At 41.0% G+C, this 23,412-nt stretch overlaps 1 protein-coding gene across 1 annotated transcript in view; it reads left to right on the forward strand.

The window, feature by feature from the left end:
- The window catches only part of agbl1 (AGBL carboxypeptidase 1), a gene marked incomplete at both ends in the record, with an annotated part of 253,412 nt that overhangs the window by 56,203 nt on the left and 173,797 nt on the right, over nt 1-23,412 (forward strand). The window contains one exon of the mRNA XM_080027750.1: nt 19,210-19,247. Within this exon, the coding sequence (XP_079883876.1) occupies nt 19,210-19,247 (38 nt within the window). The remainder of the gene's footprint in view (nt 1-19,209; nt 19,248-23,412) is intronic.

Raw genomic sequence — 23,412 nt, forward strand, 5'->3', positions numbered from 1 at the left:
GATGTCAGTCTCTTCTGAGCTACTGTAGACCATCAATTTGTTTTTGGTGACCAGAGTATACAGCCATGCCACTGGCACAACTCTCAGAAATGTACTTTCCACTAGCTTGTGGAACCAACTGCCACCTGACAAATGTGATTCCCCCCTCCATTTCTGCCTTTAAATCAAGGCTCAAAACCCATATGTACACCCTGGCTTTTCCTCCCCATTAACTATCTTACCTCTGCACTACTATCTTTGTTTATATGTGGATGTATGGGCTTTATGTCTTTTATTTTTGTTATTGTTATTTTACCTTCATTGTTTACCTACTGAATGCACTATGTACAGCACTTTGGACAGTGCAAACTGTTATAAATGTGCTTCTATAAATACATTTTACTTACTTACTTACTTATGACTCACCTAGGTCCTTTGGCACAAATCACCCCAACCCCAGAATTTTGGCTAATTAGCATGATGCAGCAGTTTAGGGCTGACATCGTGCTAACTGTATAGACTCAAAGTGTAGCATGCTAAAGCACTAAAACATGTGTCAAAGGGACTTCCGGGTTACAGAGCATGGAGTAGGTGCGATCGCTCTCTAGCTCCCACTAACTATTTCAGACCTAACTGATTAAACCCTATTTTCATCGATTTCTTTTGCGCTTGTGTTGCCGGTAACACTGTTACTGTTTTGGAGAAATGCCTAGAGGAAAGAAAAACGCAAAAAGAGATTCGGCAGAGTCAGATATGTCCTCGGACAGTGTGGTTAGCATTGATGTTAGTGCTAGCTCAATGGCTTCCATTCCGGACCTGCTTGAGCAGCCATAGCCGCTGAGTTTAAGTCATCGTTCGCCAGCATGGACACTAAGCTGGACAACATCCAGGCCGTGGTCTCAGGCCAGGGGAAACGTATAACCGATCTCGAGGAGAATGCAGAAACTGTTTGCGGACGCCTGGAGCAACTTGAGGCTACGTGCTCCTCACTGCAGGAAGATAACAAGTTGCTGAAATCTAAACTATCGGATTTGGAAGGGAGAAGCAGGAGACAGAATGTACGTATTGTGGGCTTACCAGAGTCACTTGAGGGCGCTCGCCCCACCGCCTTTTTCTCCGAGCTTCTCGTCGAGGTTTTTGGTAATCAAACTCTCCCTTCTTCCCTAGATGAAGGGCAATCTTAATTTAATTAGTTGGAATGTCAAGGGGCTAAATCACCAAGTGAAAAGGGGTAAGGTCTTAACCCACCTAAAACGGCTCAGGGCTGGAATAGTTTTCCTTCAAGAAACCCACTTACATGACTCTGACCATGGGCGATTAAGTAAATGCTGGCGTGGACAATTTTTTAATTCTAATTTCAGGGGTAAGGCTAGGGGCACAGCTATCCTTATTGATATTAATATTCCTTTTGAGTCCTCAAACATTATATCGGATAAAAATTGACGTTTTATTATTGTTTCAGGCAAACTTTACAATAAGTCAGTCATCTTGGCCAACGTCTACGCGCCTAACGTCGATGATGTAGAATTCTTTAAGAGATTTTTTTCTCAACTCCCTGATCTCAATTCCCATTCTCTTATTCTTGGTGGGGATTTTAATTGTTATCTAGATCCAGTCTTAGATCGATCTTCCCCCAAACATGCCACTCTTAGCAGATCTGCAGGTTATATCAAATCATTTCTTGCTGATTATAGCCTCTCTGATCCATACAGGTTTTTATACCCCACAGGAAGAGAATATTCATTCTTTTCACATGTCCACCACACTTACACCCGAATTGATTATTTTTTTGTTGATAATTCATTGATGTCAGACCTAAAGTCATGCAGTTATGAAAGTATTGTGATCTCAGATCACGCTCCTCTGCTCCTTCAACTGGCTTTCTCTGGCGTTGAGTATACAAGAAGGCAGTGGAGACTGGATCCATTGTTGCTCACATGTGAGAGTTTTCTTTCACACATCTCTACACGTATTAAAACTTTTTTGAGTATAAATAAAACACCAGATGTGTCCAATGCAACAATTTGGGAAGCCCTGAAAGCCTATTTGAGAGGTGAAATTATATCATTTGCAGCATACAAAAATAAGTGTACAAAACAGAAACAAACTGAAATTGCTGATCAGATTCTGAACATAGACAGACAATATGCTAATTCACCTTCATCTGAACTTTACAAAGAACGTTTAAAACTTCAGACAGAATTCAACCTTCTTTCCTCTCGTCAAGTTGCTGACCAGTTGCTTAGGAGCAGAAGTACTTTTTACGAGCATGGTGACAAGATTGGTAAACTCCTGGCCAATCAACTGCGCGGATTTAGAGCGAAATGAAAAGTTCAAAACATTCTATTCAAATTTGTATAGTTCTGATTGTACAGTAGACGTAACGGTGATGGAAACATGTTTAGGTTACTTTTTCAGTAACCTAAACATGCCTTCCCTTTCTCAAGACCTGAGACATAGCCTTGAGGCACCTATTACTCAGAAGGAAATTATTGCAGCAATAACATCTATGCAATCAGGCAAATCTCCTGGTCCAGACGGACTTCCATCTGACTTTTTTAAGAAATTTTCTGCCGAATTGTCACCTTTTTTATGTTCAGTATTCTCAGACTCATTTGACTCAGGTAAACTTCCGCCTTCGTTCTATCAGGCCTGTATTTCCCTGTTGTTAAAAAAGGATAAAGATCCTCTAGATTGTGCATCATACCGACCAATTTCACTATTAAATACAGATGTGAAGATACTTGCTAAAATTCTCGCCCACAGATTGGAGGATGTTCTCCCCTCTATCATATCCCCCGACCAAACTGGGTTTATAAAGGGACGCCAATCATTTTATAATATCCGCCGGCTAATGAACATTTTATATTCCCCCAGAAATATTGAATCAGAATGCCTCGCTTCTATGGATGCTGAAAAAGCATTTGATAGAGTAGAATGGAATTATTTGTTTTTCACCCTTGAAAAATTCGGTTTGGGTCCTGTTTTCACTTCTTGGGTTAAATTATTATATGCATGCCCTTCTGCCTCAATATTAACAAACAGCCGTTACTCAAGTAGTTTTGATCTGCACCGTGGGACCCGGCAGGGTTGTCCTTTGAGCCCGCTCCTTTTTGCTATTGCAATCGAACCACTTGCGATTGCCATTCGCGGTAACAAACAGATTCAGGGGATATGGAGAGGAGGAATTAAACATAAGGTATCATTATACGCCGATGACTTACTTTTGTTTGTCGCCAAGCCAGCCACCTCTTTACCGGAGGCACTTTCTGTGTTGGAGGTCTTTAGTCAGTTTTCTGGCTATAAACTTAACTTGAGTAAGAGCGAACTCTTTCCGATTAATAAAGAAGCTCTTAAACTTGATTACGCAGCTCTCCCACTCAAAGTGGTGACAGATCATCTGAGTTACCTTGGGGTATGTTTTACCAGAAATTTTAAACACCTATTTAAATCGAACTTCCTCAAATTATTGGATCAGGCGAAGCAAATATTATCGAAGTGGTCTCCTCTGGCTTTCTCTCTTATAGGTAGAATAAATTAAATTAAAATGACATTACTCCCAAAGTTCCTATATCTATTCCAATGTCTCCCCATCTTTCTCCCCAAATCCTTTTTTCAGGCCCTTGACTCTTTAATGATAAATTATATTTGGAACGGTAAACACCCTCGGTTACGGAAAGCTTTTCTTCAAAGACCCAAACAAACAGGTGGAATGGCCCTCCCTAATTTCCAATACTATTACTGGGCTGCTAATATCCGTTCTTTAGTGTATTGGGTGCATTTTCACCTTGAGCCCCAGTCTGGGTAACAATGGAGTCCAGCGCTATTAGCCCATTTTCTCTATCTGCCCTCTTAAGCGCCGCACTTCCACTCTCTTCAGCTATTCCCAACAGTAGTCCCGTGATTAAGCATTCCCTTCGAATCTGGACCCAATTTAGGAAGGAATAAAGGAATTTTTCACTTTTCAGCCCAATTGCAGCCAATCATTTGTTTACTCCCTCGACGGTGGATGGTGCATTCAAGATCTGGCATAAAAAAGGCTTAAAATGCATCGGTGATTTATTTATTAATGATCTATTTGCTAGTTTTTCTCAATTGACAAAACATTTTGGTATCGAAAAGACTAATTTTTTCCGATTTCTGCAAATCAGGCATTTTACGCAGAAGTTAATTCCCCAATTCCCTTATAAACCGCCAGCCAATCATGTCGATTTGTTACTTTCTGTAAACCCCACATTAAAAGGCTCAATTTCTGTGTTTTTCAACCTTATTTCGAAGTTGCATAGCCCCTCATTAGCAGCTATAAGAACCCTGTGGGAGCAGGACCTAGGTTCTGCCTTCACAGATCACATGTGGGATGCAGTCCTGGATCGGATACACTCTACCTCCATGTGCGCCCGACATGCTCTTGTGCAATTTAAAGTAGTACATCGTATCCACATATCTAAAACTAAATTGGCTCGTATGTTCCCCGATGTAGACCCGACCTGTGATAGCTGTAAGAGCGCACCGGCATCACTCTTTCACATGTACTGGTTGTGTCCCACCTTGACTGAGTTCTGGACATCAGTTTTTCAAACAATTTCTGAAGTAGGGGAGAACGGGGTAAGTAGGCACACTTTTTACTCTAGTGAGAATTGGTCATCACCAAAACATCTGTCAATAGCCATTCCTACATTAAATTGAAGCTTAAGGTGTTGGCTAGAAATGTGTCTCTCTTTTTTTCCAACTTATTGTAATGAAGAAGTAATTTACCATCAAAGACACTCTGACACATTGTGACAACCAACCCCATCAAGGGGTCGGTTGTCACACACTATGGGGTTGTTTGTCACAATGTTATCTTAATGGGAAAAATCTTAAAAAGAAGGCAAGGAGGCAGAACCAAATTTGAATGTTTAATTGCATTGTCAAGTTGACAAATAGGCCTACATAACGTTCTGTAGCCTTGGCAGCTGGTCTAGTTTGGGATGCACTGGGTTGTTTTGATTTTGTTGCCCTTTTTTCTTTTGCTTGCTAGCTGCCTTTTCCTGCTCTATTCTTTCCTTCTCTGGGGTGTCAGTGAGGATACAGCTTGACAATTTATTTCATTATTGGGTTCCTTTTCTGGCTGCAGCCTTGAGATAACGTGACAACCAACCCCCCAAAAAATTTGACGACCAACCCCAACTTGAATTTCTTGCTAGCATCAAGGCCAACAACCATCTGACAACTAATTAGCTTGCTAACCACAATCTAAACTATAGTTTACCCTTCACACTTTCTGAGGGTAACAAGTGTTTTGTTATAAACCCATTGTGTAAAAGCCTAGAAGAAAAATACTGAGAAGCAAAATATTTTGAATTTGACATGAAAAACACAAAACATCCTCTCACCTGAAATGCAGCTGTCTTCCTCCAAGGAAGTCTATGTATGTGACCTCTGATCCCAATTCTGGACCTTTTTTATATCAACATTTCAGAGCTAGCGCGCTCTGGTGGCGAGATATAACGAATGTGACATCCAACCCATGTGACAAATTACCCCGTTCTCCCCTACTTCAGCATCAAATTGAGCCGAACCCTTTCACTGCAATTTTTGGCATTGCTCCAAATTCGGGCTTGCCTAAAGTGAAGCTAAAGCTACTGGCCTTTACCTCATTACTTGCTCGTAGGGTTATCTTACTTAAGTGGAAAGATCCTGCTCCTCCTTCCCACTCACATTGGATTAGAGACATTATGTCATGTATGAATCTGGAGAAAATTCGTTGCACTACCCAGGGATCTTAGACTAAATTTCACAAAATTTGGCACCCCTTCTTAAATTATTTTAAAAAGCCAACGACAATAATAGAAGAGTAGCTACCCCCTCCCCTCTTTTATTTAATTCAGTTTTATTTCTTTATGTTTTTTGTTTCATATTGATTATTTATTTTTATTTCTTAAAGTGTGTATTTCGTTTCTGCCATTTTTTAACATTATGTATTATTTGGGATTGTTTGTAATTGGGTGTGAGGGTGGGATATGGGTGGGGTATGTTCGGGGGAAAAAAGGGGAAAAAATTTAAAATTCCATTGTACTGCAATTGTTTTGCAACTGTGTAATTTAATAAAAAAAACCTTTGAAAGAAACATGTGTCAAATGTTTTCAAACGTGTCTATAATTGTTCAGACACAATAATCAAAAAACCTTGATCATGGAAATTTTACTTTGAAAGGCAAAACAGTTTTTTGAGCTTAAATGTGCTTATATCATATTCCTTGTGTCTCCCTTCTTTACATGATGAGTCAAATGAATGGCTCTTCTTAAATATGTGGTCACATTTCCAATTTCTTCCACGGTTTTCTAGAAACAAGGGGTGGCACAACTTCCCCACTGGCACAACTCAGGCCACTCTCCCCTACTCAAATGTAGCAAACCAAAAGTTTGCATATTGTTCTTGAAATTTTGATTTAGATTAAGCTTGTTTTCATGTTGGTAGTCTTCCAACCACTAATTCATGTTGCAACATCACTACATCTAGCAGTAAATAATCGATTTCATACAATGTCTCTTCATATATCCCAAATCTGTCAGATACTTGACAGCAGTGGCGGGCCGTGCCTTTTAAACCCTGGCCTTCAGAGACATCATCCCGAAAATGAAACCGCTTGATAAATAAAAAGCAACTTCATGATGACGTCACGGCTATTGTCATTGACTTAACCACCCGATTGAAGCAGTTAAGAGTAACCTTTAACAAGTGGAATAAAATTACTGATTGATTACACTAATAAGACCATAACATGGTGACTAAACCATCAAGCGCATAGACCTACCAATATCACACAGCATGACAAGATGCTGCATCACGCAAAGACCACATAGTCTAAATCATGACATGACCAAATAATCAAAAATGAATTCAAAACAGCCACAAACCACTAGCAACTACCGGTCAAGGTAAATGTCAAAAACACACACAGATCCCAGCTTAATTGCAGACCCTGCACCAGGATGAAAACACACAGGTCGGTCTATCAATTTAGTTTCCGTTTCAGAGTGCTGGACAGTGCAGCAGCAGCTAAGAAAAACAAACATTCTCTGCATGTTTTAATACGTTTTAAGCTTGACAATTATGCAAGAAAGGGCGCACTAAGTAGGGGAGAACGGAGTTATGCGTCACACGGGTTGGTTGTCACATTCGTTATATCTCGGTACCAGAAGGCACTGTCTCTGAAATTTTGGTATGGAAATGTCCAGAACTGGGATCAGAGGTCACCTACATAGTCCTCTTTGTAGTAATACTGCTGAACTTGAGGTTAGAGGACATTTTGTGTTTTTCATGTCAAATTGAAAATATTTAGCTCTTCAGTATTTTTCTTCTAGGCTTTTACACAATGGCTTTATAACGAAACACTTGTTAACCTTAAAAAGTGTTAGGGAAAAGCTATAGTTTAGATTGTTGTTAGCTAGGTAACTAATTGTTAGACGGTTGTAAGCATTGATGCTAGCAAAAAATTCCAGTTGGGGTTGGTCGTCAAAATTTCTTTAGGGTTGGTTGTCACATGTTATCCAAAGGCTGCAGCCAGGAAAGGAACCCAAAAACGAAAGACAATGTCAAGCTGTATCCTCACTGACACTTCAGAGAAGGAGATAATAAAGCTAGAAAAGGCAGCTAGCATGCAAAAGCAAAAGAGGGCAACAAAATCAAAACGACGCAGTGAATCCCAATCTAGAGAAGCTGCCAAGGCCACTGCACCCCTGTGCACTCCACCCCAGCTGGAGAAGAAGAAACAGAAGAGAGAGAGAGACAGGAGGAGGAGTCTTCATCAGATGAAGAGGATCGTTTTTGTTTGGTGTGTATGAAACGTTCTCCAATAGCCGTTCAGGGGAGGTAAGGGAGAAGTGTTGGATGTGCAACCAGTGGGCACACAAGCTCTGCTTAGCTGTAGTGAGCAGACCCTATATTTGCCATCACTGTAACTCAGATAGTGAATGTGTGTACCCTAGTTGAGTAGGCTATTATTGTTAGACCTATTTGTTGTGTTCTTTATGTTGTTACATGGCTGGTCTTAATATGGTTTCCCTGTTCGTCTTCCTTGCTCATTTTGTGTTAAGATACCATAAGTTATGTAGGCCTATATGTCAACTTGACAATGCAATTAAACTTTCAAATTGAGTTCTGCCTTCTTTTTAAGATTTTTCCCATTAAGATAACATTGTGACAAACAACCCCATAGTGTGTAACAATCGATCCCTTGATGGGGTTGGTTGTCACAATGTGTCAGAGTGTCTTTGATGGTCAATTACTTCTTCATTACAATAAGTTGGAAAATAAGAGGGATACACATTTCGGGCTAACAGCTTAAGAGTCAATTCAAAGTAGGAATAACTATTGAAGGATGTTTTGGTGATGAGCAATTCTCACAAGAGTAAAAAGTGTGCCTATCAACCCCTTTCTCCCCTACTAGCGGGTCCTACCATGGCGAATGAATAGCAGAACGGTGTTGCGCCGAAAGCTGTGACCTACCAGAATGTGTGACACTAGAGGGCGCTGTTCTTATTAACTGATTTCAATAGACTGTAGGCATATAACAACCCAGTCTAACAGTGAAATGTTTTAATAATTACGGAAGTCCACAGTTGAAAACATAAAAACACAAAAACAGCCCTGCAATTGAGAGATTAAGTTGTTTGCTTCCAATTTAAATGATTGCGCAGTGGAAAAAGTATAGCCTTCACATTTTACTGTGATGGGTAACTGGCAGGGGTGTAAAGTAGCGAATTACATTTACTCTCGTTCCTGTAATTGAGTAGTTTTTTCGTGTACTTGTAATTTTTTAAGTGATTTTTAAAACTTTTCTGTTTATCAACACGGCGGATGCGCGCGCTGCATAGTTGCAGAAAGAACAATTGTTTGGCTGGTTGCCAGGGTTACCCGTTTGGTTGTATTGCAGATGCGGTGTTTCTTTATAGGTCCATGGTGTTAAATAGCGATGTTGTCAGCTTACTAAAACAGTTTATCAGCGAGTGATAACATTGGTTATGCGGAAACATTAACACTATTGAACAGGAAACGTCTTAATGGCCCATACGCGTTGCGGGCAGTTGAGTGGATAAATGATGAGAAGAAATGGCCCCGACGACTTCAGTGGCCGGACTGCTGTTGGAGAGTGACAGTAAAGACCGACAGACAGATAGACAGAGAGAGGCAGAGATGCCTTTATTTCATAATGTTGCTTTTTGATTTAAAAGTGATCATAACTAGCCTATAGTGATCATCTGTTTTTAGACTGACTCCTGCTTTCGGGGCGTTGGGCTCACGAGCCGACCAGTTTATCAGACCAGCTGTTTGAGACGGAGATGAAAAGGAAAGTGAAACTTATGGTGGAGCAGTTAAATGAATAAATATTATAACCAAACACAATAATGTGTTGTGTTATCTGCTTTAGTAGCCTACAGTAGGCTAGCACATGTCGACCCCACTCGGTTTTCGTTTATTGATTTTTCCTAAATGGTATTTAGCCTACTTACCGGCTACACGTGCAAACCCCTACTGCCTAGTCAAACCATAGAGTCAAACACAAGGGAAGAGGACGGAGATGTATAACGTCTGGGTCATTGTAAATAAGCCTCCATTGCTATAGCCTCGTCTCCGGTCACTGTCCTTATTGTAAACATTTCACAACTCATTTATGTAATTATACAGCGGTGCATTTACTAGCTTTATCACCATTCAAACAAAAAATAAACGGTTTGTGCATCCAACAGCACAACAAGACATGATTGTGGCTCGTGTCGCTCTTGTCTCTTTCTGCAACGGACATGCGCAGTAGAGCGGGGAGTGACGCTGTGTGACGTAGACTGATAAGGGGTCTATAGAGCTGTTAAGCGGAAGTCCCTTACTTCCGGGGTATGGGGCCTATCGGCTCGAAAAATTACAACGGTAGTCAATGGAAAGAAATGTATTATTTTCTGGTCCCAGTCATGAAATGCCTTCGATTACACATATGTTTTGTATGGATTTAGATGGTATTTTTTCGTGCAAAGAATGGAACAATTTAGCGAGTAGAAGCTGGATACGGTCAGGTTTTGTGCAGAGCGCTTTTGTGGACTACAGCTCTTCGCTGCTCTTGACGCTTATGATATACGTCACCACCACTCGCACCCGCTTAGCTCAGAAACATGGCTGTGTCTTTAATGCACTTTACCGCCTTCTTTCAAGGACAAGACAAAAGTCTTCAGCGTGGCGAAAACCACTACACAAGTGGACATGTGGAGAGTTTCAATTTCTCGAGTGGGGAGATTGTTGGCGTTGTCCACGCCAGCCATTAGCATTAGCATTAGCACTGTCAGTCGAGAAGTGGAGGGAATGTGTTGAGGTGACGTCACAGAGGCGACAAGACTTGTAGTTGTTCTCGTAACATTTTTTCAAAAGCCGTTAGACGAATAATCATACAACATACCGTCAAACTCTTCACATGAAAAATGATCATTTAGACCCATACAAAACATATATGTAATCCAAGGCATTTAATGACTGGGACCAGAAAATAGTAGATTACTCTCCATAGACACCCATTCATTTTTTTTCAGCCGATAGGCCCCATGCCCCGTAATTCTGCCACTTCCGCTTAACAGCTCTATACTTTTACTTTGAGTATGTTTATTGTGAAGTATTGTACTTCGCTACATTTTATATCACCTGCGTTACTGAGTAAAAAAATAGATAGGCTAAAGGAGAGAAAAGAAAAGAAATATCGCGGGGGGCTTTTATTTTTACGGCACAATACCGAAAACTAAAACAGTGAATGATCGACAGGAGGAGAGAACACATTGAGCGACTAAATGATAACAGCAAACATTGCTTCCCTCTATCATTAAAACAAAATAATCCTGGTTAAACTATCATTGTACCGCACGTGAAGGCTTTTAAATGCAGCAAACCTTTCATCCAGCCGTGCGATCGGCCCCTCCCTCACCTGATAGTTTAGCTTTCAGCTTAACAGTGCAGAGTAGGATGGAGACGGTGCGTGTTGTCGGGAGCTTTGAAAAACTTCCAGAAGACGACAGAAAGTCAACCTTTGGTCGAGAAGAAAGGTAAAACTACTAAAATAATGTGCAAGATATGTTACGCGCGGACACGCGAGTCAGATGACATACGCGACCGTGAGAGAGAGAGAGAGAGAACAGTCATATTCGACCCAGCTGCACCTCAAAACATCACGACCAATCAGTTTACTCACTTTAAGTTGAATCCTAGTGGTCTATGACCAAGCAATAAAGGAATAAAAAACACAGGAAGTTTAAAGTTCCTTGACTCTTGCCACCACAACAGTCATCAATTAAGAACACTGTAGCCTACAATGCAACTTGCTTATCCAGCCAGCTCCATGAGATATAAATAAAATATGCCCTCACAATCCTGCTAGCAAAAGACGTGCCCTATCAACAACATTTGCAACGGTTTATTTTGATTTTGACACTTATTTAATTTAATTATTAAAAATATGTTTTACTTAGGCTATTTGCATTTTCCTTGTTTTCAGTTCAATTAGGATAGGCTATGTTTAAAGTCATGGTTTCAAATGTTAAATAAGTGCATGTTGCAGTTCTTAAATCAATTAATAATTGTCTATAATAATTGTGATTACACAATGTCAATCATGATTAAGATTTTTGTCTAAATCGAGCAGCCTAACCTTGCAATGTCCATGGTTTAGATCAATTATACACAATTACATTATTAGAACTGCAGCTGCAGTCTGTTTAGGTCTGTAGACCGGTTACATTCCACATTAACAGACTATTTGCTCCATATTTGCTTATCTAAAGTATAATGACACAGTGCACATCCATACATGTGTGGTGACATGATTTGTTTAATTTGTGCACTTTAATTTGTAAAAGTGTTGCATTAATTAAACAAAACTAGTTTGTCTATATATATATATATATATAATGCCCTACACTGAAGAGACCCCTGCCCCCTCCCGCTGTTAAAAAGTAACTAGTAACTTGTACTTTAAGTACATTTTAAATCAGCTACTTTTTCACTTTTACTTCAGTAGATTTTTAGACCAGTACTTTTACTTTTACTTAAGTAAAATGTCATCCAAGTAATCATACTTTTACTTGAGTAGAATATTTTTGTACTCTTTCCACCTGTGGTAACTGGGTTGGTTATTCACCTTTACATTTTTTATAACAATACGACATTTTCAGTGCCAATTTTGCGAAACTTCTACGATTTGCGCAATGGACCAACGTTTTTACATATTTCACTATGAGACTGGGTTAATCAATAAGAACAGCGCCCTCTAGGGTCACACATTCTGGTGGGTCACAGCTTTCAGCACAAAAACGGCACTGGAAGCGCATTTAGCACATCCTGTGGACACTGCCCCTTTTTTTCTCCAGTGTGATTGCGACTACTTCTCCATTGACGGCTTGTAAACAATACCAGTTTGAAAACCCAGCCTAGCACCAAACACGTTACATTGGCTTTCCTCATGCTGGCTGATACTCATCCCTGTGCTGCCTTCCAGAAAGTGGCGGCTCCTGACAATAATCTCAGGGGGGGCAATTGTTGCCATGACGGCTAAAATGACCCATTGAATTGGTAAATTAACCTAAATCAAATAGCTAATATGTCATATTGCATTAAACAGTTTGTTTTTCCTGTTCATCTGGCATAACCACTATATGGCAACATCAGACAAGCATTGTACATACTGAACAGTATTTTTAGACATCAAGTTAGTTTCTTGAATAAAATAATTGTAGCTCTAAAATTATTGAATTATCCCACTGTGGCCATCACAGATAAATTGTCATCTACCAGTGTGCTCCTCAGATAGGCTAGCTTTAAAAGTGAAGAGACCTGCTCTACAATTATTCAGAATAATCTGATTGATTTAAAGGTGAACGTAAGCGGTTTATTTATGTTAATATAAGTGTTAAATCGCTCTTTATTCATACAGTGATCACTTTCATAATGTGCGCGTTTCATAAAGCCGATCTCTCAGTCAGCTGCTCTGCATGTAATCGGCTAATAAACTTTTCGGGGGATCCCGAAATTAATATCCAATCACAAGAGAGAATGCTACATAAACAACACCCGTCTCACTCATGGTCTCACTTACGGTGCACGCCAGAGCGACAGATGTGTGAATTTATGCACCTACAATGGCGGAGCAGGTAAAAATCCTTCCCAATGTCTGTTTTGATGGTTTTTATCATGTTTTCATCACACTTATGGATCTGAGATGATGCTAGATAACTCTCTGCTTGAAGACCGCAGTGCATTAATATGGTGACGTAGGGACGAGCGAGGGGACTGCTAACTGCAGTAACTGACAGGAAGTTAGCTAAAAGAACCATTCTGCTTACAGCACCTTTAATCTGATAACATTTTATTTTAGGCGCAGCAGTTTTGTTCTGATTAAACAAAAATGGATGCTGGCATAGCATATGTGCAACATTAACAGTGCTAATCATCACATTGGTTTGGGTTACTACTACTGTCTACAGCACCGTTACTTGGTAGGCGGTTTTATGCCGGACGGTGATAGCAGCTGTCAAGAGTAAACAGTCTATGGATCAGCTGTTGAATGGCGCTGGCTCGTCCATATGCAGATTGATGATTAATGTTTGTTTTACCTTTTCTGAGAGATGATGCATAGGGGTGACAACCGAAGTTGTCCATGCTGTGTCTGTGCTGCCATCAGGATGGATAAAAAGCCATTATACAGTCCATAATCATCATGCAGCGGCAGCAGAACAGAGCGTTAGCGCCTTAGCATCCTGCTAGCCTCGTCGGTATCCGCTCAAACGAGCCCCGTGAAAATCCGCGGTTATACAATCCCCCAATCCATCTTGGTAGATACTTGCTTGATGGTTAAATTTGTCTGGGAAGGACCTAGTCCCTTAATGACACGATCAAGTAGCTTGCCAGCCTAGCCTGAGTTGATAAAGTTATCTGTGTTGGTCTTGAATATGACCGCTATGGGCAGCAGACCAGACATCTGACTGTATCGGTCACTGTAATTGGTTAATTGTTTAGTGTACCTATGACGACAACACGTTGGGGCAAGCACTCCCGGAACCCATAGAGATTGCGTTGCGAGGCCTGCAGTTTGAAAAAAAAACTTTTCCATTCACTGAGTGTTCGGGGCGATTTTCAACCAGCCTGAAATCGCCCTAGAGTGACGGGACAGAACACAGACGCTGATTGAACAATGATATTCAGACTTAGATGCAGGTAAAAACTGTATTGAAATCATAAATTATGATTATAAAAAAATATATATATATTTGTTATCATTATTATTATCATTATTATATTTTTGTTTTTTGCTGGTTTGGGTCAAGGAGGGCGGCGCCCTATCGCCCTCTATGGGCCAGCCGCCACTGCTTCCAGATCCACCACACGTCTCTACCTGCCTCCCTGGCTGCGAGCTGAGCCTTTGCCGATTGCTCCTATCAGCAATGACCCAGCTCTGCTCAATTCTCAATTCAGTTCCTCCGCCTGTTGGATATATCAGTCCCTTCTCTTCGTCAGTCCATGCTTGACTGTGAAGCCTGAGCATTTTGTCTTGGTTCGTTCAATTTGTGGAGTGTGATTGCTGTAATTTTGTATCCAAAACCCCCTGTACTGAAGTTCAATCATTGTCTGCAATATATTCACCATTAAATCAGTCCCACTCGTTGGATTTTTGGGGTGATTATGAAAAGTGGGGGAGAGTGGCCTGAGTTGTGCCAGTGGGGAAGTTGTGCCACCCCTTGTTTCTAGAAAACCGTGGAAGAAATTGGAAATGTGACCATATATTTAAGAAGAGCCATCCATTTGATTCATCCTGTAAAGAAGGGAGACACAAGGAATAAGATATAAGTCCAAAGTGCTGTACATAGTGCATTCAGTAGGTAAACAATGAAGGTAAAATAACAATAACAAAAATAAAAGACATAAAGCCCATACATCCATATATAAACAAAGATAGTGGTGCTGAGGTAAGGTAGTTAATGGGGAGGAAAAGCCAGGGTGTACATATGGGTTTTGAGCCTTGATTTAAAGGCAGACATGGAGGGGGAATCACATTTGTCAGGTGGCAGTTGGTTCCACAAGCACGGAGCACATTTCTGAGAGTTGTGCCAGTGGCATGGCTGTATACTCTGGTCACCAAAAATAAATTGATCGTCTACAGTAGCTCAGAAGAGACTGACATCTCCATTCCACTTAACGACACCACTGACAAGAGTTCAGATGGCCAGAAAGATGATGATGGTGACGTTGTCATTGTGAGCTTTGCAGGTAAAACCACCTAGATCTGCTAGGCCTTGTTTAAGAAAATGTACCTTAAATCTTTGTAAAATATTTACTTTATTTACTTTAAATAAACCTTAAATAAGTAATTGTCTTATGGATTTGTCTTGCATTACAGTTTATGAGATATATATCAATGGCACAATTTACCCCATGGTATTCTCTCTTGTGGCACAATTTACACCACACCGGGGGCAAGTTGTGCCACAAGACAACTTTTTTTCCGAAAGCCATATTTCTTAAACAGTTTATTCCAGATCCAACGTTTTTATTGCCAGGGATGCACAACAACCTGAAATATATGTACATATTTGAGTTGGAGACATTACTGTCAAGGCCTCACTAATAACTTTGAGTAAAAAGTGGCACATCTCACCCCACTCTCCCCTATACATTTTTGAAAACAAATTCCATAATCTTGGATAAAAGAAAATGGCGAGCTTCTAGCACTCATTTCTCAATATTCTCAAGATTTGGGTAGCGAAATCTATATTTTTATTTACAAATATATTTAGATGGTCAATAATTAATTTTTGGGTGGCTATCTTTAATTTTTTTATACACAAAGCAGAATTTATTTTGCAGAGCAGAGCTTTTCTAAAATCCCTGTGGCTGTTGGGGACATTGAACCCAAGTGGTCAATTTTCAAAGCTTCCATTGCTGAAGCTGTGGTGGGTAGCTGTGGTCTGAAGGTCTTAGGTGCCTCGAGGGGCGGTATCTCTCGAACACTGTGGTGGGCACCAGTGTTCAGGGAAACCTTCCGACTGAAGAAGGGGTGCTTCCGGGATACAGTATGTTAGGGACTCTCAGAGGCTGTTTCAAGGTGCCATTGGCCTGAAGGTTTGCAGCCTCTGCCATGAGAGAGGCCAAGCAGCAGGTGTGGGAGAAGTTCGGAGAAGACATGGAGAGTGACTTTTGGTCGGCATCAAAGTGTTTCTAGAAAACCGTCCGGCACCTCAGGAGGGGGAAACTGGGAACCATCCAAGCTGTGTACAGTAAGAATGGGACACTGTTGAGCCAACGGAGGTAATTGGGCAGTCAAAGGAACACTTTATAAAACTCCTGAATCTGACTAACATCTAATGTAGATGCAAAGCTGGAGGCTTGTGGGGGATCATCATCAATTTCCCGGGTAGAATTCACTGAAGTATAACAACTCCACAGTGGCAAAGCCCTAGGGATTGATGAGAGCTGTCCAGAAATGCTAAAAGCTCTGGGTATGGGGGGTTGTCTTGGATGACACGTCTCTTCATTGCATGGAGGTCTGGAACATCATCTAAGGAGTGCCAGTCTGTGGTGCTGGTTCCCCTGGTAAAACAGTGCGACCAGAGAGTCTATGCCAACTACAGGGGTTTCACACTTTTCAGCCTCCCTGGTAAAGTCTACTCCAAGGTGCTGGGAAGGAGGGATCAGTCTGACCTCAGATTGAAGAAGAACGATGCAGATTCCATCCTGGCCGTGGAACAACGAACCAGCTCTCCACTCTCACAAGGATCCTGGAAAGGGCCTGGGACTATGCTCATTGGGCATGGATCTAGAGAAGGTGTATGACTGGGTTCCCCAGAAGATACTGTGGCAGGTGCTGCAGAAGTATGGGGTGAGGGGGTCACTGCTCAGGGCCATCCTCTCTCAAAGCGAGATCTGTGTCTGGGTCACCTTCCCGTTGGGGGTTGGCCTCCACCAGGACTGCAATTTATCACCAATCCTGTTTGTGATATCCCATAGTGTAACCTGCAAAGTGACCTGCTCAAAGTAATTGTATAATTCTTGAATCTAGCTTTCATGCCGTACTATATGTATGTTCTATTAAGATGGCGTTAGATACAAGTATAGTGACATACAGTATCTCACAAAAGTGAGTACACCCCTCACATTTCTTCAAATATTTCATTATATCTTTCCATGCGACAACACTGAATAAATTACACTTTGATACAATGTCAAGTAGTCAGTGTACAGCTTGTATAACAGTGTAAATTTACTGTCCCCTCAAAATAACTCGACACACAGCCATTAATGTCTAAACTGTTGGCAACAAAAGTGAGTACACCCCTAAGAAAAAATGTCCAAATTGGGCCCAAAGTGTCAATATTTAGTTTAGCCATCATTATTTTCTAGCACTACCTTAACCCTCATGGGCATGTAGTTCACTAGAGCTTCACAGGTTGCAACTGGAACCCTCTTCTACCCATTCATGACGACATCAAGGAGCTGGTGGATATTAGAGTCCTTGCGCTCCTCCATCTCCCGTTTGAGGATGCCCCAAAGATGCTCAATAGGGTTTAAGACTGGAGACATGCTTGGCCAGTCCATAACCTTTACCCTCAGCTTCTTTAGCAAGCCAGTGGTCGTTCGGAGGGGTGTTTGGGGTCGTTATCATGTTGCAGTACTGCCCTGCGGCCCAGTTTATGAAGGGAGGGGATCATGCTCTGCTTCAGTATGTCACAGTACATGTTAGAATTCAATGAACTGTAGATCCCCAGTGCTGGCAGCACTCATGCAGCCCCAGACCATGACACTCCAACCACCATGCTTGACTCTAGGCAAGACACACTTGTCTTTGTACTCCTCACCTGTTTGCCGCTCCACACTCTTAACACCATCTGAACCAAATAAATGTATTTTGGTCTCATCAGACCACAGGACATGGTTACAGTAATCCATGTCCGTAGTCTGTTTGTCTTCAGCAAACTTTTTGTGGGGTTTCTTGTGCATCATCTTTAGAATAGGCTTCCTTCTGGGACGACAGCCATGCAGACCAGTATGATGCAGAGTGCGGCGTATGGTCTGAGCACTGACATGTTGACCCCCCACCCCTTCAAGCCCTTCAGCAATGCTGGCAGCACTCATACGTCTATTTTCCAAAGCCAACCTCTGTGTACGACGCTGACCACGTGCACTCAACCTTCGTAAACTGGGCCGCAGGGTGGTATTGCAACATGATAACGACCCCAAACACACCTCCAAGACGACCAGTGGCTTGCTAAAAAAGCTGAGGGTAAAGGTTATGGCCTGGCCAAGCATGTCTCCAGACCTAAACCCTATTGAGCATCTTTGGGGCATCCTCAAACAGAAGGTGGAGGAGCGCAAGGTCTTTAATATCCACCAGCTCTGTGATGCTGTCATAAATGGGTGGAAGAGGGTTCCAGTTGCAACCTGTGAAGCTCTAGTGAATTACATGCCCAAGAGGGTTAAGGCAGTGCTGGAAAATAATGGTGGCCACACAAAATATTTACACTTTGGGCCCAATTTGTAATTTTTTTCTAAGGGGTGTACTCACTTTTGTTGCCAGCAGTTTAGACATTAATGGCTGTGTGTCGAGTTATTTTGAGGGGACAGTAAATTTACACTGTTATACAAGCTGTACACTGACTACTTTACATTGTATCAAAGTGTCATTTATTCAGTGTTGTCCCATGGAAAGATATAAAGAAAAATGTGAAGAAATGTGAGGGGTGTACTCACTTTTGTGAGATACTGTAGGTTATCCTAGTTGGCATGATCTATTTTAATGTGCATTTGTGTAGGACTGAAAATACAATTTTCTTTTTTATATGGTCCACTCTGTTTCTGTGACTATTCGCTGTAATTGCAATGGTCTGCATGTAGAACCGTATGACTACACTGTGGAAGGCCTCAGTGGTAATGTCGAAGATTCTTTTTTAAAGCACAATAATCAAGATCGAGATTAATTTTTCCTGAGTTTCCACAAGTATGCCCATTATAAGGAAATAACTAAAGTCAATGCTCAATATGACAACTCCACAAAAGCAAATACACACCTTACTGAATAAATTATATGATAATTATACAGTATGTACATGCACAGGCACCTTAGTGTATCATCCACAATTTGTGAATGCATACTAAAGAGTGTGTCAGTTAGAATGTCTTCAATGTCTGACAGATTAACAACTCCCTGTTTTCCCTCTGTTTCTTTTTCAGGGCAGCCATTAATGCTCTTGCTGCTCTGCTGTACACAAGTAAGTTGACATGACCTTTACCATTCACCAGCCTATGGTGTCCATCAAACTGGATGATGATGATGATCATCATCAATACGCAAAACTCATACCACACAATGCTTTTGTTTCTGATGCAATTTTTCCACAAAAAAAGCAGTGTCGCGAGTGGCCCAACTTTGCTGATGGGTCACTGGCTGGCACAAAGTTCTCAGAACCCCTAAGTAATACACACAGAGCAGCAGGCAGGAATCAGGTTAAAAATAAACTTTATTACAAACAATTCCATCAACAGTCACATGCCTAGTGGAATTCAGTAGGCTATAAGGCACCCCGGCCACACTCCCTCAGGAAAGCACTGTCCTACCCTCACACTTCACAGTGCCGAGGAGCTAACGCTATGGATGGCGTCAAACAACACTGCAACCTCATGCGAGAAAACTCACTACACACATCACACTGCGAGAAACAGTATGCTGTGCCTCTGGTGCAGCTAGAGTGGGATTTAATAGGAGAAGCCTTTTAATAGCTGACATTAATGGCTGGGTCTAGCGAAATAACAACTTGATAGAATGTCATTAACAACAGCTGCATACATGGTGTATAAGCTAACACAAAGCATGCTGGCATGCTCACAATGACTATGCTTAAATGCCGATTGTATTAAGCAGATATGATAGTACGATCTCCCCCTTAGTAGTGCGTGTTAGCATGCTAACAATACAAATACAAAGTAGAGCTGAGGCTGATTAGTTTAATTCATTCAATATATATTTTGTCAAGTATGGAGACATTAACATATTGACCTGATCATGAAAAGTGAAGGGGATTACCCAAGTTCATGACAAACATTCAATAGTGATCTTGACATGCTTCCATCTGGACCAAAGTGGAGGACAGACCTACAGGTAGACTGCCATTGCCATTCATAGACACATGCTAGTAATGTGAATGAAAAGCTGCTGCTGCTGAGTGGAAATATTGCTTCATGAAGTGTATCAAAGTAGTTGCATGACTTTGGTTTTACACAGTCACCACATCACTGTAAATTCCCCAAACAGAGCCCTCAAATAGCTTGCCTGAGCTGGTAAAAGTGTGAGTAGTAGTTACATTAGCTGTGCTAGAATAGCTAACATAAAATATATTTTCCACAGCACCATTAGAAACAGACCTTTATTTCTCATTTCCACAGTCCATGGTTATGCAAACTCAACACAATTGGTTTGTTTGTTCTTATAAAGTGTCCATCTTGTAAAATTAAAATGGGAAGGGAGCCTTTAATTAAACTTGAAATACTTTAAATTGGAAATACAGTTTGTGTTGAGCTTTAAAGCAAAGTAGAGTGTCAGGGCAAGACAGTTTTTCTATGCGAGTTGGGAAACTGAAGAAGCAGGGGAAATTACACAGAGATAAGTGAGAGAGATTTTGGTGGATATTATGAAGGATTTACTTTACCAGGGGGCAAGAGAGTGTTATCAGGTTATTCAGCACAATATTCTAAAATAGAGGTTTGAGAGCAAAAGATCTAACCCTGTAATAACACCCCTTCAGAGCTGAGACACTTTCATCTGCCGGGCATTTTCAGCAACCACAGTCTGATTTGGTTTGGGCCTCAAACCTGTGGTCGGACCCACCCAGGGACTTACCTAAACTTCTAAGTTTTTTTACTTTATATAATCTTACTCTTTCCCTTAAGGAAAGGCATTGCCTGGCTTTAACACATGAAAATACTGCATAACACTATTATTGTACGACTCTTACTTCTGTCTGGAGATGTGCAATCAAACCCTCGTCCTGAATTGCAATGTATCCAGACTCCCGCTGATTTTAAATTAATGTCTGGTCTCAAATGTATTCATCTTAATGTGCATAGCTTAGTACCAAAGTTGGACATGGTCAGAATTTGGGTTAGATCAACAGATGCAGATATTGTGGTCATCTCAGAAACTTGGCTGACAATCTATTACAAATGAAGACATTAACATAATCGGATACAATGTTTATCGTACTGATAGGCCCAAGAAAGGTGGTGGTGTAGCCATTTTCGTTAAATCAAGATTTGATGCTTCAATTGTTCTGTCTGAGTCTATCTGTAAGCAATTAGAATTTTTGGCATTGAAGGTGGAAATAGCAAAGTCCCTCTCTATGACTGTTGTTTGGTGCTATAGGCCTCCATCTGCCACAAAGGAGGCATTATCGTCATTGCAGCATCTTTTGTCCAAATTAAATTATAATGAGCTTTTAATGGCTGGAGATCTGAATTGGGATTGGCTAAATGAAGTTTCGGATTAATTTAAATCTTTCTGTGACTAATCTTACCCAGCTGGTCAACCTACCTACAAGGCCAAATCTTAAAAATTCTGAAAAGTCCACTTTGATTGATCTAATTCTAACAAATGTTCCTCATAAATTGTCATCCTTGGGAGTTTTCTGCAATGATTTGAGTGATCATTGTGTTGTTGCTACTTGCAGGGACACAAAAATCCCCAAACGTAAACCACGCATTATTTTCAAGAGGAATTTAAAAATATTTAATGAATATGCTTTTCATCGTGATTTGTCTTTGGTAAATTGGGGGCACATTGTTACGGTAAGTGGCAGACAGGCAGGCAAGTAGGACCCAGATGCAGAAAGTTAAACTAGAAGATTTATCGTCCAAAAATGTAACAAAAAGGCCAACAGGCAAAAAGTCCAGGAACAGAACATACACAGGACAGACTCACCAACAGGTACAATGCTCGGACAGGGAACAAAGAAACACTGGGAGTTATATACACACACACAAGACCGGGTAGACAACGAGGGACAGGTGAAACACATTAGGGAAGGGAGCAGTAATCAAACAGGAGGGAAACTTGACAGGACATGGGGAGGAACAAGACAGACATACCAAAATAAAACAGGAAACACCAAAACAAGACAGGACAAAGACAGACCATGACACACATAGGTATTTTGCCGGATGTTGAGTTAGCTTGGACATTCTTTAAGGAACATTTTGTGAAAATTGTAAATAAACATGCCCCGATTGGGAAATTCAGGGTTAAGGGACGAGATAATCCCTGGTTTTCCCCAGAGTTTTCAGATACCATCCATCAACGTAATGTGGCATGGGCCAAAGCCAGAAAAAGTGATTTTGCCTCTGACTGGTCTATTTTCAGGCAACTATGGAACAAATGCACTTCCCTTATCAAAAAGGCTAAATCTGAATATTACTTATCTGTCACAACTGAGTACCTTTATAATCCACAGAAATTTTGGAAAGTGATTAAATCTATATCTGTAAGTAAAAGCCCTCAGGCTCTTCCGACATTTGTTCTAAAAGATTCGGTCCCAGTCTATGATAGAACTGAGGTTCTAAATTGTTTTAAAGCTCCCATATTATACACTTTTCGGTTCTATTATACACCATATTATATGGTCTTAGTGGTCCCTAATACGTTTTTCTTTAATTGTTTGCTGAAAAAAACTTTCAGATAATTTATTGTACTATGCTGATGTTCAGCTAATCTCACAATGGCCTATTTTTTAAAAAGAGCTGCAGCTCCCCTCGTAAATATACAATCTTTGAGCTCCCCCCGCCCCCTGTCCGGAAGCGAAGCCAGATATGCCTCGCCCTCTGTCTGCCAGAGCTGTGGACCAATAAGAAATAGGGGTGTGGGCTGCATAGTGGAAGCTTCTGGCTTTCCAGTTTTTGAGGTCAGAAAAGGGGAGAATTCTGACTGGAGTATATTCGGGGGGAGGGGTGGGGGTTTCAGAAAGGGGGAGAGTGAGAAAAGGAGAGATTGTTATTTTTTTTAATATTTTGGCAGTCTCTAGGCACACCGTGGACCCATAGATATGTTAGAACACATTTAAAAAGTGCATTTAGCATAATATGTGACCTTTAATAATCATTTTGTATCATCTGGTTCTTTGTTTGACTCTACAGGAGCTACCCCTGTGTCTCCCTGCACAGAAACTCCAAGGTTTTCAGGAGAACCTTTTAATTTTTTACCTTTTACTGTGCAGCAAGTGCATCAAGCCCTCAAAACTTTGGATAGCATAGAATCTTTCACAGCACTAGACGTGCCCGCAATTTCAGAGGATAACAGACAGATGCTGGACAGCCCTTTGCAACTTAATGAGATTACCGAAGCAATTAAACTGATGAATAATAATAAATCACCCGGTGGATTTTTTTTTT

This window comes from Ammodytes marinus (genome assembly GCF_949987685.1).
Source record: "Ammodytes marinus genome assembly, chromosome: 5".
Classification (NCBI taxonomy): Eukaryota; Metazoa; Chordata; class Actinopteri; order Uranoscopiformes; family Ammodytidae; genus Ammodytes; species Ammodytes marinus.